The following is a 14,206-nucleotide window of genomic DNA, read 5'->3' as shown; positions in this document are numbered from 1 at the left end:
AGCCACCATATTCCATTTCGCGCATTTCTGTCACAGCACAATCCCACTCGTTTAATATGTGGAAGTTCTTTTCTTACGAGAAATAAACCCGTTTGTGCTGCCTTGCGTCCACGCTTGGTAAGTAATGAGAGTAGTAGCAAGTTGAGAGAGGCATGTTCAAATGTGTACCAACACGCTGGGCACTGTCGCAATGCGCTATGTGTAAGTAATGTTAGTGGGGAGAAAAGAAGCGTGATGCATTGCGACTTGAATTGGTGATCAGTGCACGCTGCGCGGCTGAAGGGTTTTGTAAACAGCCCTGCGGGGGGCGACCCGAGTCTTTCTCTCTCTCCGACTGCCAGCCAGCCCTGATATCGGAGTCAAGCGCTCGTGCGGTATCCGTGACGACGATGGTGACTGCAGTCATGGCCACGCACGTTGGATAACAATGATGACGCCGCACTGTTGTCACTGTTTACCGACGACGGTGTGATGTCATTCATCATGGTCACCTTGGCTGAGGATGAAAGCAAGTATACATATTTTCTATAGTGTTTTTGTTTATACACTACTGGCCATTAAAATTGCTACACCAGGAAGATGATGTGCTACAGACGCGAAATTTAAGCGACAGGAAGAAGACGCTGTGATATGCAAATGATTAGCTTTTCAGAGCATTCACACAATGTTGGCGCCGGTGGCGACACCTACCATGTGCTGACATGAGGAAAGATTCCAACCGATTCTCATACACAAACAGCAATTGACCGGCGTTGCCTGGTGAAACGTTGTTGTGATGCCTGGTGTAAGGAGGAGAAATGCGTACCATCACGTTTCCGACTTCGATAAAGGTCGAATTGTTGCCTATCGCGATTGTGCTTTATCGTATCACGACATCGCTGCTCGCATAGGTCGAGATCCAAGGACTGTTAGCTGAATATGGAATCTGTGGTTTTTGGAGGGTGATACGGAACGCCGTGCTGGATCCCAACGGTCTAATATGACTAGCAGTCGAGATGACAAGAATCTTATCCGCATGGCTCTAACGGATCGTGCAGCCACGTCTCGATCCCTGAGTCAACAGATGGGGACATTTTCAAGAGAACAATCATCTGCACGAACAGTTCGACGACGTTTGCAGCAGCATGGCCTATCAGCTCGGAGACCATGGCTGCGGTTACCCTTAACGCTGCATCACAGACAGGAGCGCCTGCGATGGTGTACTCAGTGACGAACCTGGGTGCACGAATGGCAAAACTTAATTTTTTCGGAAGAATCCAGGTTCTGTTTACAGCATCATGATGGTCGCATCCGTGTTTGGCGACATCACGGTGAACGCACATTCGAAGCCTGTATTCGTCATCGCCACACGGGCGTATCACCCGGCGTGATGATATTGGGTGCCATTGGTTACACGTCTCGGTCACCTCTTGTTCGCATTGACGGCACTTTGAACATTGGACGTTACATTTCAGATGTCTTACGACCCGTGGCTCTACCCTTCTTTCGGTCCCTGCGAAATCCTACATTTCAGCAGGATAATGCACGACCGCATGTTGCAGGTCCTGTACGGGCCTTTCTGGATACAGAAATGTTCGACTGCTGGCCTGGCCAGCACATTCTCCAGATCTCTCACCAATTGAAAACGTCTGGTCAATGGTGGCCGAGCAAGTGGCTCGTCACAATACGCCAGTCACTACTCTTGATGAACTGTGGTATCGTGTTGAGGCTGCATGGCCAGCTGTACCTGCACACGCCATCTAAGCTAGGTTTGACTCAATGCGAAGACGTATCAAGGCCGTTATTACGGCCAGAGGTGGTTGTTCTGGGTACTCATTTCTCAGGATCTATGCACCCAAATTGCATGAAAATGTAATCACATGTCAGTTCTAGAATAATATATTTGTCCAATGAATACCCGTTTATCATCTGCATTTCTTCTTGGTGTAGCAATTTTAATGGCCAGTAGTGTAAATGATTCTTATTGGTTCTACTTCTTCTTTTCTAGGTACGAGCTGGCGTTACTCGGTGTGGGATCTGAACCCAGCAGCTGATAATGATGATGACGATGATGATGATCTCTGGGGGACGACTTCGATTGCTCAGAGGTAGATATCGCTTATTCTACAGTATTAAATTTTTTGTTGTTATTTTTGAGATGCTCTTGTCTGTAGATGTGCTCAATGCGAATATCGGTGTTCTGACACGACCACCAGCTACTAGTTCTTTAGCACCTGTGTTTTCGTTTGGGTTTGTCCGTATTCTTTCAGACACATTCACCTACCGACGTCATACACCTCCTCTAGTACCCATGCTGGATATGCTCTTAATGACAAACATGCCCACTAATGATGAGTTGCTGGAAGTGTATTCCAGTAATGAACACAACAACAGTTTTACTTGTAAGTACTCAGAATTTATTATTATTATTATTATACGAATACGGATTTTTGTTTCTCCTTCCTTAGATACTTATCAACTGCGTCTCTTTCTCCTTCTTGTGTGCAGAGTTATTAGGAGTTCGACGTTGTTGAGGGGAAGAGCATTGTCCAAGTTAGGGGGAGAGCTGTCGTGACATCATGGGGTGAGTCGATACCAGAGCGGTCATACTGAGTCACTTTTCTGAGGTGCAGGAAAGGGGGTCCTGTAAGACACTCAGCTGTATACCATACCTTGATTTATATTCATAAGATTTTGATCAACTTATTGTGGGGTCCAGTTACATCTATCTTCAAAAGTAAACATTGCAAAAAAGCATGTCCTAATGCCCAGAATCATGATGAGAGGAATTTAAATTGTTTTCCATGGTTGCTTCTCGCTAGCGATAGAAATTACCTTAAAAATACAGGGCATACAGATACACAACAAACACCAGATATCCACTGACGATCTAATTTCTCGTATATGGCCGGATGTTGGAAAGCCATAAGGAGAAGACAAACATTAACACACTGTGTGGCACATCGACAAAGAAGTCAAGCGTAAATTAGGTGGTCCCTTCTTCTTGTCCATATTAGCTGAGAAACATCCAAAAAGTGTAGACCTGCTGCTAATCTCTGAAGGCGATAAGCAACACAGCGTTTGGATCAAATGCATGTCCCACCTACGTTCCTCTGAAATGAAAACAGAAAAGGTGCAAGACATTTTTGCTGTGGATGTCTCGTTTACCAAGAGCATGTATCTTGAAAGACCTGATTGAATGCTAGAGCCAGGAAACAATATGTGTGGAAATGCTTATCAAGGAAAAACGGTTCTAGAAGTTGAAGAATGCCTCTCCCCAACACTTCTGTCCCTTCGTCGTTTACGTCGATTTAGAGCGCCTCCTAGCTCCTGTGGTACAGTGTGAACGTGGTACCTCTGCCTCCCGTATCACTGCCACAAAATGATGATTGTGACATGTGGCTACCCATCAAGTTCTGTGCACGTATAACTCTAAAATTAAAATCTTATGTCAAGGGAATCGTGCGAGATGGTTGCTCACTGAGCTTGAAAGTCTTGTATGGGATGTTTATAACATTTATAGTGAAAACGTCCTCATGACCAATGTGAAGGAGAATGATGCACTGTACAAGCAGGCAGCTGATCGTTATATCTGGGGACTGTGACTGGACAGAGGTGAGGAAGCTCCCTGTAGAGTCTGTTGCCATGTAACGGGGAAGTCCCAGAGTGCAGCTGACAACCCATGTAACTTTAAGTACTAACTGCCACAGCACACAGCCATCTTTTCCACAATTTCAGTGAGCATGATGCCCACTTTCTAGTTCATCACTTTGACGAGTCTGGGTAGTAGGATGAAAAGATCAGTGTCATTGCTGACACCGTTGACAAATACATGCCGCTTCACAGGGGATCACACTGCTTCCTGGATTCACAACGCTTCATGCTCACGTCTCTTTAGAAATTTGCTGAACCAATGCGTCCTGAAGATATTCGTAGCAAAGGGAGCCACTTATCTCGATGGTGTAGAGTTTCAGCTTGTGATGGAGAAGAGGTCTTTCCATACGAATATCTGGACTGTCTAGTAAACTAAGAGGCATTTCCATAATGAATGCAAAAACAGCCACTTGGTGAATGAATGGCAGGACAGCATCTCTGATTTATCAGAACATGTAAAATGATGAACACCAATGTACATCTGACCGACAACATCTTCGAGAAGTTCTGTAGCCTATGGCTGAGATTTCGTGGGATGCCATGTTAAGAAAGACACAAGCCATTCTTGACCAACGTTGACATGCTTGTCTTCCTGGAACATGCGATTCACGAGTTACTTTGCCAACGTGTGCGCAGGTATGCCAAGGCAAATAACCTGCAAATGATCGAGGGGGAGTACAGGTTGTCTGACGATTTCAGTATCATCCTTTACCTGGTTGGAAACTGTCTCTACAGGCAAACCATGCAACAACGTCTACCATTTGGAGGGTTCTGATGGATGTCCAAAGGGGAAATCACCAGACTGAGGAAGGAGATCAAATATGTGGCTGCTGATGCTGTTGAGGGATATGTCCTAGAGGTAGAGCTGGACTATCCCACAAGTCTGCATGACAAACACGGTGATTTGCACAGCCTGAAAGACTTTCACGTTCAGGGACTTCAACAGGTGCCTCCTCTAGGACATTGGCGCTGCACCACAAATGCTTATCAGGAGACATTTCCATTGAGGTTATACTGAGGTATATACTGCAATTCCAGCTGGAAGCAGGGGTGTCCTACCACGATCACAAGTGGTTCATCGGGGGGCATAGGTGTGGAAATCTGCTGCACCCAGACTATTTACTGATGTGTCTGGGTGGGTTTATTTGTTAGTAAAAAGGTAAAAAGGTGTTCCACTTGACTGGGTGTGTGTGGAATAGTTTGATGAGCTGTTTGTCACAGTTCTGACTGCATGTTTGAGATTATGAATGTTTCATTGCACACTGCGTGCGTCCATGTGTGTGTGCGTGATTGTATGTGTGTGTGTGTGTGTGTGAGAGAGAGAGAGAGAGAGAGAGAGAGAGAGAGAGAGACACAGAGTATATATTTCGTGTGGAACATGTACAATATGCATCCGTGTAAAGAAAGTATTTTATATGTTTATGGTGCGTGTGTGTGTGAGTGTGTGTGTGTGTGTGTGTGTGTGCGTGTGTGTGTGTGTGTGTGTATTGTTTTAGAGCTGCCATTGCTTTTGCTGTTCTAAGTATGTACACACTGAAAACTTCTCTCTCTCTCTCTCTGAGTTACTAATAAGTGTTTAATAGACATTGGAAATTAAAAAATTACCTTATTCACAAAAGAATGTGTATATTGTAATGAATCAATTACGAAATAACAAAACTGTTATGTATATAACAAATACGAGAAAAAATGGAAATAAAAAAGCTTTCAGTTGTTTTCACAATACAGTTGTTCTTCTTTTTCATATTTTGTAAATGAAATACCTCCTTTATCAGTTTTATATTGATGGCAGGAGCCAGAGAATAAAGAAATCCTTTTCGAATACAATATTTTTTAAATTTACATACATACATACATGGCCGACCGGTTCTAGACGGGATCGCGATTTATCGCCTCCAATTCGTATTTGCGTAAGTAGAGCTTTGCGGATGTGCGCAAGGAATACTGCACGCGTTTACATGTGTGTGTGTGTGGGACGTGCGTCACGTCCTCGCTGTGACAGCATGCGGTTCGCGGTCAGCGGGCAGCTAACATCCCGTTTGCGGTCTGAGCCGCTTCGCGCTTCCGACAGCCCGGCTGTGGGCGTCACAGCAACACAGGGCGAGGGAGGCCAGCGAGAGACACGGGCCGAGTCCACACAGTAGGGGGCCCGGCGCACGGTCAAACCCAAAATCACTGTAGTGGTGACACGTGGCTGCAGTCGACTCTTACCCGTACGTCGATAAGCAGTATAGAAAACGAAAAATGAAATTCAGAATTTCCCTCGTTGTGCAGGAGCAGTGAATTGGAAGGTGGTGCACACTTTTTAATCGGCACCTTCCAATACGTTGAATCCGTCGTCCTTGCCATGGCGGCATTGCGCTTTCTGCCATCTAGACCTAATCTATGCCGGCCGGTGTGGCCGAGCGGTTCTAAGCGCTTTAGTCTGGAACCGCACGACTGCTACGGTCGCAGGTTCGAATCCTGCCTCTGGCATGGATGTGTGTGATGTCCTTAGGTTAGTTAGGTTTAAGTAATTCTAAGTTCTAGGGGACTGATGACCTGAGTCCCATAGTGCTCAGAGACATTTGAACTATTCTGACCATACATACATACACAGTATGATGTGAGAGCCCAGTTACCACGGGCACAGGGTCAAAATCGTAAGCTGCGTCGTTACCTGGGCCACAGCACGCTTTGCCGTACTACTCTGCAGGGCTGTAGTGAAGAACCACGAGAGGAATTATCTCGAATACGAATACCTCAAGACTGCTGCAGCTGTCTGAAGACTTAAGTTTCATTCAGAAAGCAAAGTGTGTCTTTAAATCGAAACTATCTGTACAACATTGGTTTCACGGAATAACTTTTCGCAATTACACTTTTCCTAAGCAGGTGCAGTGTATAATCAACGAAGCGTATCTGCACCGCAAATGTAATAAAGAAGTCGTCCTTTAAACATTCTCGCAAGCTGTGAGGTACTAACTCTACAAAATATTGGATACGTATCAGGTAAATTGACTTTGCTGCAGTGAAATGCTTGGATGATGGTAACGAAAACAAGATGTAATGACAGGACATGATACGATGTCGGCAGAAACCATTCTTAAATACGGAACCCGCTACTATCAATCGTTGAAATTACCATCCCGCAAACATCCGTAATATTTATAGGAAAAAGATTTAATCTACCCAGAACCTTTTCAGTTCACTAAAACAGATATCGCCTAATTCTCTTCTCAAAGGATCCAAAATGAGGCTCACACGATACTTTAGGGACTGGCACGTTGCTACATACGCCACAAAAAGTTACACAAAGACACAGATCATACTGCGTCCTTTTACTTTCCATGTATACTACTGTCAGAATCCAAACAGCCATAATGCACAGTGGCCATTCTATGTGTTAAGGTTGGGTTGTTTGGGGAAGGAGACCAGACAGCGAGGTCATCGGTCTCATCGGATTAGGGAAGGATGGGGAAGGAAATCGGCTATGCCCTAAATCAGAATGGCCGGACACGGGATTGAACCGTAGTCCTCCCGAATGCGAGTCCAGTGTATGTGTTAAGACCACATAGCTTTTATTCCCGGTAGTGTGAAAATCACTGGTGGTAGTGTTCATAAATCATAGACAGAGAATTCAGACTCGATAATGGTTCGAGTTAGGCCACCAGACACGTGCAGAAAGGCTAACGACTAAGATGAATGCTCTCAGAAAGCAGCATCCGGTTTCACGTTAGTCTGAGATTTTCATTGGCCTTGACATATTCATAAAATGTTCTGGTTGTGACTGTAGTAGCACAGTGCCTTTAACAAAGCCACTCGCAGACGCAACACGCGCTAACTGGTGCACCTCAACTGCAGGTTTTCGTTATTGACGCGCGTCCTCTGTGGCTGCGGCGGCTGGGGCATTGCCGTGTCACACGGACAGTGCTGGCTGGCAGTGGTGAGCACAGGGGGCCGCCAATGGCGTCGAGCCACAAGTGTCAGCAGCGCTATCGTCTGGTCATGGAGTCCTGAGAAATGGTCACGTGAATGTTAAGGTGGGAAGACGTTGAACAGTTGTAACGAACTGTATAAATTATGTGGTATGTATACAGGTTCATTACGAGACTTGAAGTTGACGAACCTCCATGTTGAGAGAAGTAATTTTATAGGCCTCCCATATGGATTAGAGATTCTTAGGAAGCGAAAATGCTGATGGAGACTTTAAATGCCACACTAAGACTCTAGACCACTCTCCACTAAATATGAAGCTAACATGCTTCAGCTTCTAAAGCAGGATTGGATGCAAAGTTATCTGAATCTGTTAAAGAAGTAGCTAGCAAATACGAGAAAAGAAAGATACAGACGATTTTCTTCGATCTCTAACCATTCCGAGCTTAGCCTCCCTGTGTCATAGCCCCAAAAGGCTCACAGAAGTAGAGGTTGATTCAGAATTCTTCCAGATGGTTAGTATTAGAACTGGAGAGCCAAAGATAGCTACAGTATGAAGCAGGTAAACTGGGAAACACTCTCCAAGAACTGGCCAGGTGGTGTGTGTCATTTTCTCACCCCCTGTACGTATAATACAGATTATAAGAGGAGGAAAAAACTCCACTTACCATACGTTCGAATGCGATGGGAACCAACAGTTGTGAGAAGTGCGTCGCACCGAGTGAGAGCAGCTGCGCCAAGTCCCACCAGTAGCTGGAGAGGCGTTCCCGGTAAACAGCCGCCTGGGCCTGCAGTTCTGCACAAGACGGGAGACGACGGATTCGTGAACAAGCCAGTGGATCTGACTTCTGTAGGAAGCACAGCTTTCACTTTCTGCCCCCACAAAGTGTATGCAGGTAGCATTTACCATTTGAAACTAGATCAAAACACTATGTCAGTAATCGTATGAGTTACAGAATGGACACCTTGACCGGACGTTACAAAGCTCATATTCCAGCGACAAATTTAAAGAGCACATCAAGCAAAGAGAGAGGAGTATCGCCACCTAACGTAGATCCAGTAATAAAAATTAACCTAAGGGTAGAAGTATCAAAATATCTGAAGAAGTGGAAATATACAACTATTTCAAAAAACACCCACGCAGCTTGCCCAACAATAAGACAGTTTTAAGAAATAAGAGATCTTGAGATAAATTCCAGTCAGTTTTATGTGTTAATAATAGAAAGTAACATTAATGAGGATGTATTGTTTGGCTATTTCACTTTGACATACTGACAAGCATAGGACGTAACGATTTGCACAGGATCGTGTCTATGCTGGTTTTATAATATGAGTAGTCTTTATGATGTTTCCCATGAGTTTTATCTTTTGTATGGAAATCAGGAAGAATTATGCCCACTCATACGCGTTTTTATATTTAGGGTGTATTAATTTAACGTAAGTAATATATTTTAATAATTCAGTAAAAAATTGAATAAGGTGTTTTGCAAGTGTAGCTAAAAAAAGCCATTCTCGGCCTAAACGTTCTAAGGACCATGGAAATGTATGACTACGTTTGTAATGGTAGAGTACCTTACATATTAACAGTACATTTTGCAATTACATGGTGATACACAGAATGTTCTGTAATTGGTGACAAGTATCCCATCACATGTTTTTATCTCATTCTTGTACTCCTTTCTCTTTTTATTTGTCCAGTGGATCAATTCATGTACGAAAGTTGTTGTGAAGGCGATTTATACCTTTGTTATGTTAATATGGTACAAAGGATACATATGTAAAATTATATATATATATATATATATATATATATATATATATATATATATATATATATATATCATTATTACTGCCATGGTTTCATGAGCAGCCAAGCTACTGTAAGCCTTTGACGATGGATACCATATGTACTATTACGCACTATCACAATAAAGAAGTGTCTTATCTTATTTCTTTACGTCAAATGATTGTATCGTAAACAAAATGGCAAATTCTGTTAACGAATGTAAACGTAATGTTAAGATACTCTGATATAAAACGTTTACTGTGGGATGTATAATCACTGCTAAGAACAAAGAAGAAACGACTTGTGAATATGTTACCCACCAACGGCCTCAGTTGTCATATGAACAACATGAACAGTGATTTGAGGGGATTCATGTTAGTGAGGTTAACATCAGTAACAATAAATTTACCTTATGCCATAACTATGATCCTTACGCTCATCTAAAGTTGATGTACACTCGGAGATAGGAGGCTCAACATACAGAGACAACAGTGAGATATACACACGTCAGAAGATTCGTAAATTTTGACACCTCCAGTGGCCCAATGCAAGTGATGTACAGTTTTTAGCATTTGTTGTAATATAACTCCCTCATGTATGGGATGATAGTGGCGTTCTATACATGCCATCTGCCCTTCACATTTCGGTTATTGCTGTATACCTGTATAAAGGGCATAGGATCGAAACTGTAGTCGTGAAAACAAATAATTTTACAGTTAATGGCAGATACGTCGTCATTGAGAAAAATACAGCATTTTTTTAAATGTCTGTGCAGGATTTTTCGCATTTCGTCCTTATGCGAGCTTATTTTCAGTACAGAAAAGACATTGCTACAGATGGAGAATGATGTGTGTACACGATGTTTATTGTGTTCCTAATGCTATTGGAATTACTCAGCGGCAAATCGCAAAAGAGAAAGTCCAAGGAACGTGCATCTTTATGTCTCTGTAAAAAAACGAATCTTCGGCATGAGGGACTTGAGAGCATCGTACCGACACATTACACTGGCATCTGGCTGTAGGGCAACGACTGCAGAATGTATAGCCACGGCTTGGGGTGGAGACAACAGAGTGCTGAGAAGTTCACCAGCCATCACAGACAGACCGATGTAACCTGGGTTGAGATCTGTGGCTACCACTGACACCACACCACAAGCAGCATAGTGTAGGACGTTCTGTGGTGTTCAGCGGCGGGAGTCGCTTTTGCCTGTGGCGGTCAGGTCGACGCTGCTCTGTCCTCAGGTGGCCTCGTGAGACTGCACGGGAAGCAGCGGTCGTCGAGATGCCTACCCCTCCAGCCCACAGAAACAAACGGGGGTTAGGAAGACTCGCGATCAAACCATGTCGAAGGCATGTGGAAGAGTTCTTAGGAATTTCGAAAATTGTTCAGAAATTTGGAAGCCAAATTATTATTCAAATTGGTTCTCGAGATAAACAATCAGTATCTCTGGAAAATATCATTCACATAGTTCTGTATGTTGCAAGGGCACATAAGTGCGAAGACATCCGCACAATTACCTAAAGAGCTCTCACACTCAAGTTGCTGACAAGAATATTTGTATAAGAGGAAAAAGAAGATTGAGGAAGTGCTAGATTACGATCAATTTGGTTTTAGGAAAGGTAAAGGCATCAGAGAAGGACTTTTGGGTTGGCGATTGATGATTAAAGCGAGACTTAAGGAAAATCTAGAAACGTTCGTAGGATTTGTAGTTAGATAAAAATCGTACGATAATTTAAAATGATGCAGGATTTCCGAAACTCTCATAAAAATGGGTGTAACCCCTAGCAAAAGAAGGGTTACGTGCAATATGTACATCAAACAAGGGGAAAAAATAGGAAGACCAATAACAGCTCAGATTAGGAAAGGTGAAAGACATACATGTAATCGCCCCTACCATTCAATCTGTACATCGAAGAAGCAATGACAGACATAAACGAGGGGTTCAGAAATGGAATTAAAATTCGTGCTGGAAGGATATCAATGACGGAATAGCTGATATCATTGCTGTTCTCAGTGGAGGGAGAGGTAATTGTAGGAGGTGTTGAACAGAATGAACAATCTAATGTGTACACTCTATGAATAAACTGAAGAAAGACTAAATTAATGAAGTCTAGCAGAAATGGGATCAGTGTTCAAGTTAAGGTCAGAACTATAGGCGAGGATCTAGACCAACTAAAAGAATTCTGCTGCCTTGAGAATAAAGTAACTCATAATGGACAAGTTAAAGAGAACATAGAAAGTAGAGAAGAACATTCAGAGAGGATGATCCTGGCCAAACGAAGTCAACTAACATCAAATGTCAGTTTTGTAACAACGAAAACAAACAATTATTGATAAAATTATTTAATAGGATAGATAAAAGAATCTACTCACGAAGCAGCGGCAGAACACACATGAAAGACTGTTGTGATTGGTAAGTTTTTGGAACCAGTGGCACCTTCTTCAGGCAGAAGGGTTGAAGGGGAAAGAAGAAGGGTGAAGGAAATGGACTGAAGAGGTCTAGCAAAAGGGGTAGATTTTGGGAAAGTCACCCAGAACAGCGGGTCAGGGAGTCTTACCGTACAAGATGAGAAGGAAAGACTGACTGTTGGGGACTGCATCGGACAGGATTCGGAAACCTGAGAGCTTAAAGGTGGAACACAGGGTAACACGCAAGACAGAGATTACTGCTAAAACAGTGATCACAAGTTAATAAGAGTGTGTCCTCCTATCACCACCTATAGTAGCCCTGTAACTGGCAAAACATATTCTATCAAAGGGAGAGCCAGCTGCGAAACGACACAAGTCATATCCCAGCTATTATAACACTGTTCAGCCTTCTAAATAGGCATGACTACCATCAGATTATCAGTTAGGATGAATGGGTATAGGGTGAGGGTATACACTGCCAACTCACAATATCCTGTGGCAGAGCGTGCTCTACAGCATGACATTCGTGACCTCGGTGCCTGTTTCACCATCTGGATCTTCCCCCAGACACCAGTTTCTCAGAACTCCGTAGGTGGGAACTACCTCTACAACATGCCCTTGGTTCTCACCACCCAGCTTTTTATCACTGTAACTGCTCTTTGCTTCACTCCGTTTCAGTTTCCTGCATCTTTCATTGTATTTCCCATCTATTTTTCACCGCGCCATCCCACCTCTGTTATTCTCTGCCTCGTGATGACTCGGTGTTGTGTGATGTCCTTAGGTTAGTTAGGTCTAAGTAGTTCTAAGTTCTAGGGGACTGATGACCATAGATGTTAAGTCCCATAGGCTCAGAGCCATTTGAACCAACCCACCTCTGTTATGTACAATGCACTTAGCTTCTCACTCTTTATAACTTGTGATAAATGTCTTAGCAGCAATCTCTGTCGTACATATCACCTCGTCTTCTACCTTTAAGCTCTTAGGTTTTCAAATCTCGTCCGATGCAGTCCCCAACAATTAGTCTCCCTTTCTCATTCGTACAGTAAGTCTCCCCTGACCCACAGTTCTGGGTGACTTTCCCAAAATCTACCCCTTTTCCTAGACCTCTCCAGTCCTTTTCCTTCACCCTTCGTCCTTCCCTTTCAACCCTCCTACCTAAAGAAGGAGCCACTGGCCAGAAAGCTTGTCAATCACAACAGTCTTTTATGTGTGTGCTCTGCTGCCGCTTGGTGAGTAGTTTTTTTTTATCTATCCAATTAAATGTCGGTTTTAGTTGGAGGACGAGTAACTCATAGTGTAAGTTTGGAGCACAGTATTCTATGAAAGTGAATCATGGACAGTGGGAAAACCGGGACAGAAGAGAACTGAAGCGTTTGATATGTGGTGCTAGAGAAGAATGTCGAAAATTAGATTGACTGATAAGAAAAGAAACGATGAGGTTCTCAGCAGAATCGGTGAAGAATGGAACTTACCAAATATGGGACAGCATTTTGTTCTTGGTCATGCAACCTTATTGTTCCCTCTTGGTTCTTGTACGTATTACCCGTCTTTCTTTGCAACTTACTCTTATTTTTCTCAATATTTCGAACATTTTGCAGAATTTTACATTTCCAGATGGTTTTTCTAGGTCTACAGGGCCTATGAATGTGTCCATTTTATTTCCCAAGTTTTGCTTCCCTCATCAGTTACAATGTCAGACGTGCTGCTCTCGCGTGCTAATAGCCTTCTGACAGTCAAAATGATCGCCATCTATCGTATCCTCTATTATCTATTCCATTCCTCTGTATATATTATTTCTGTCGACAAATTCCATACATGAGGTGTTAAGCTGATTGTGCGATAGGCCTCGCAAGTATCTGCTTATATCTTCAGGGTTGTATCTAACGGTATAGCGCCATTCTCGTATATTCTAGACGCCAACTTCAGTAGTTCTTGGTTGACACTTTCGCCAATGATTTCGGAAACTCCGAAGGTATGTTACCTATCGCTTCTGCCTTCCAAAGCTGTGTTAAGCTCTGACTCTTATGTGGGGTCGCCGAGCGAGGTGGCGCAGTGGTTAGACACTGGACTCGAATTCGGGAGGACGACGGTTCAATCCCGCGTCCGGCCATCCTGATTTAGGTTTTCCGTGATTTCCCTAAATCACTCCAGGTAAACGCCGGGATGGTTCCTTTCAAAGGGCATGGCCGACTTCCTTCCCCGTCCTTCCCTAATCTGATGAGACCGATGACCTCGCTGTCTGGTCTCCTTCCCCAAACAACTCAACTCAACTCTTATGTGGGATCTCCAGTGTCTTCCACAGTGATTCTCATTTCTTCTTCTGTCAAGTCATCAGACGGGTCTTTCCCCTCGTAGATGCCTTCAGTTTACTCTCTCCACCTACCTGCACTCTCCTCTGCATTTGACAGTGGAATTCCCAATGCACTCTTAAAGATTACATCAAATGTTCTTTTGAGTAATCTGTTC

At 43.5% G+C, this 14,206-nt stretch overlaps 1 protein-coding gene across 1 annotated transcript in view; it reads right to left on the bottom strand.

Annotated features, from left to right (window-relative positions):
* LOC126442765 (uncharacterized) overlaps nucleotides 1-14,206 on the bottom strand; it is a 78,072-nt gene that overhangs the window by 27,702 nt on the left and 36,164 nt on the right. The window contains exon 3 of the mRNA XM_050090795.1: nucleotides 8,214-8,341. Coding sequence (XP_049946752.1) covers nucleotides 8,214-8,341 — 128 coding nt within the window. The remainder of the gene's footprint in view (nucleotides 1-8,213; nucleotides 8,342-14,206) is intronic.

This window comes from Schistocerca serialis, unplaced genomic scaffold (genome assembly GCF_023864345.2).
Source record: "Schistocerca serialis cubense isolate TAMUIC-IGC-003099 unplaced genomic scaffold, iqSchSeri2.2 HiC_scaffold_1406, whole genome shotgun sequence".
NCBI lineage: Eukaryota > Metazoa > Arthropoda > Insecta > Orthoptera > Acrididae > Schistocerca > Schistocerca serialis.
This window is presented reverse-complemented; position numbering and strand designations above follow the sequence as displayed.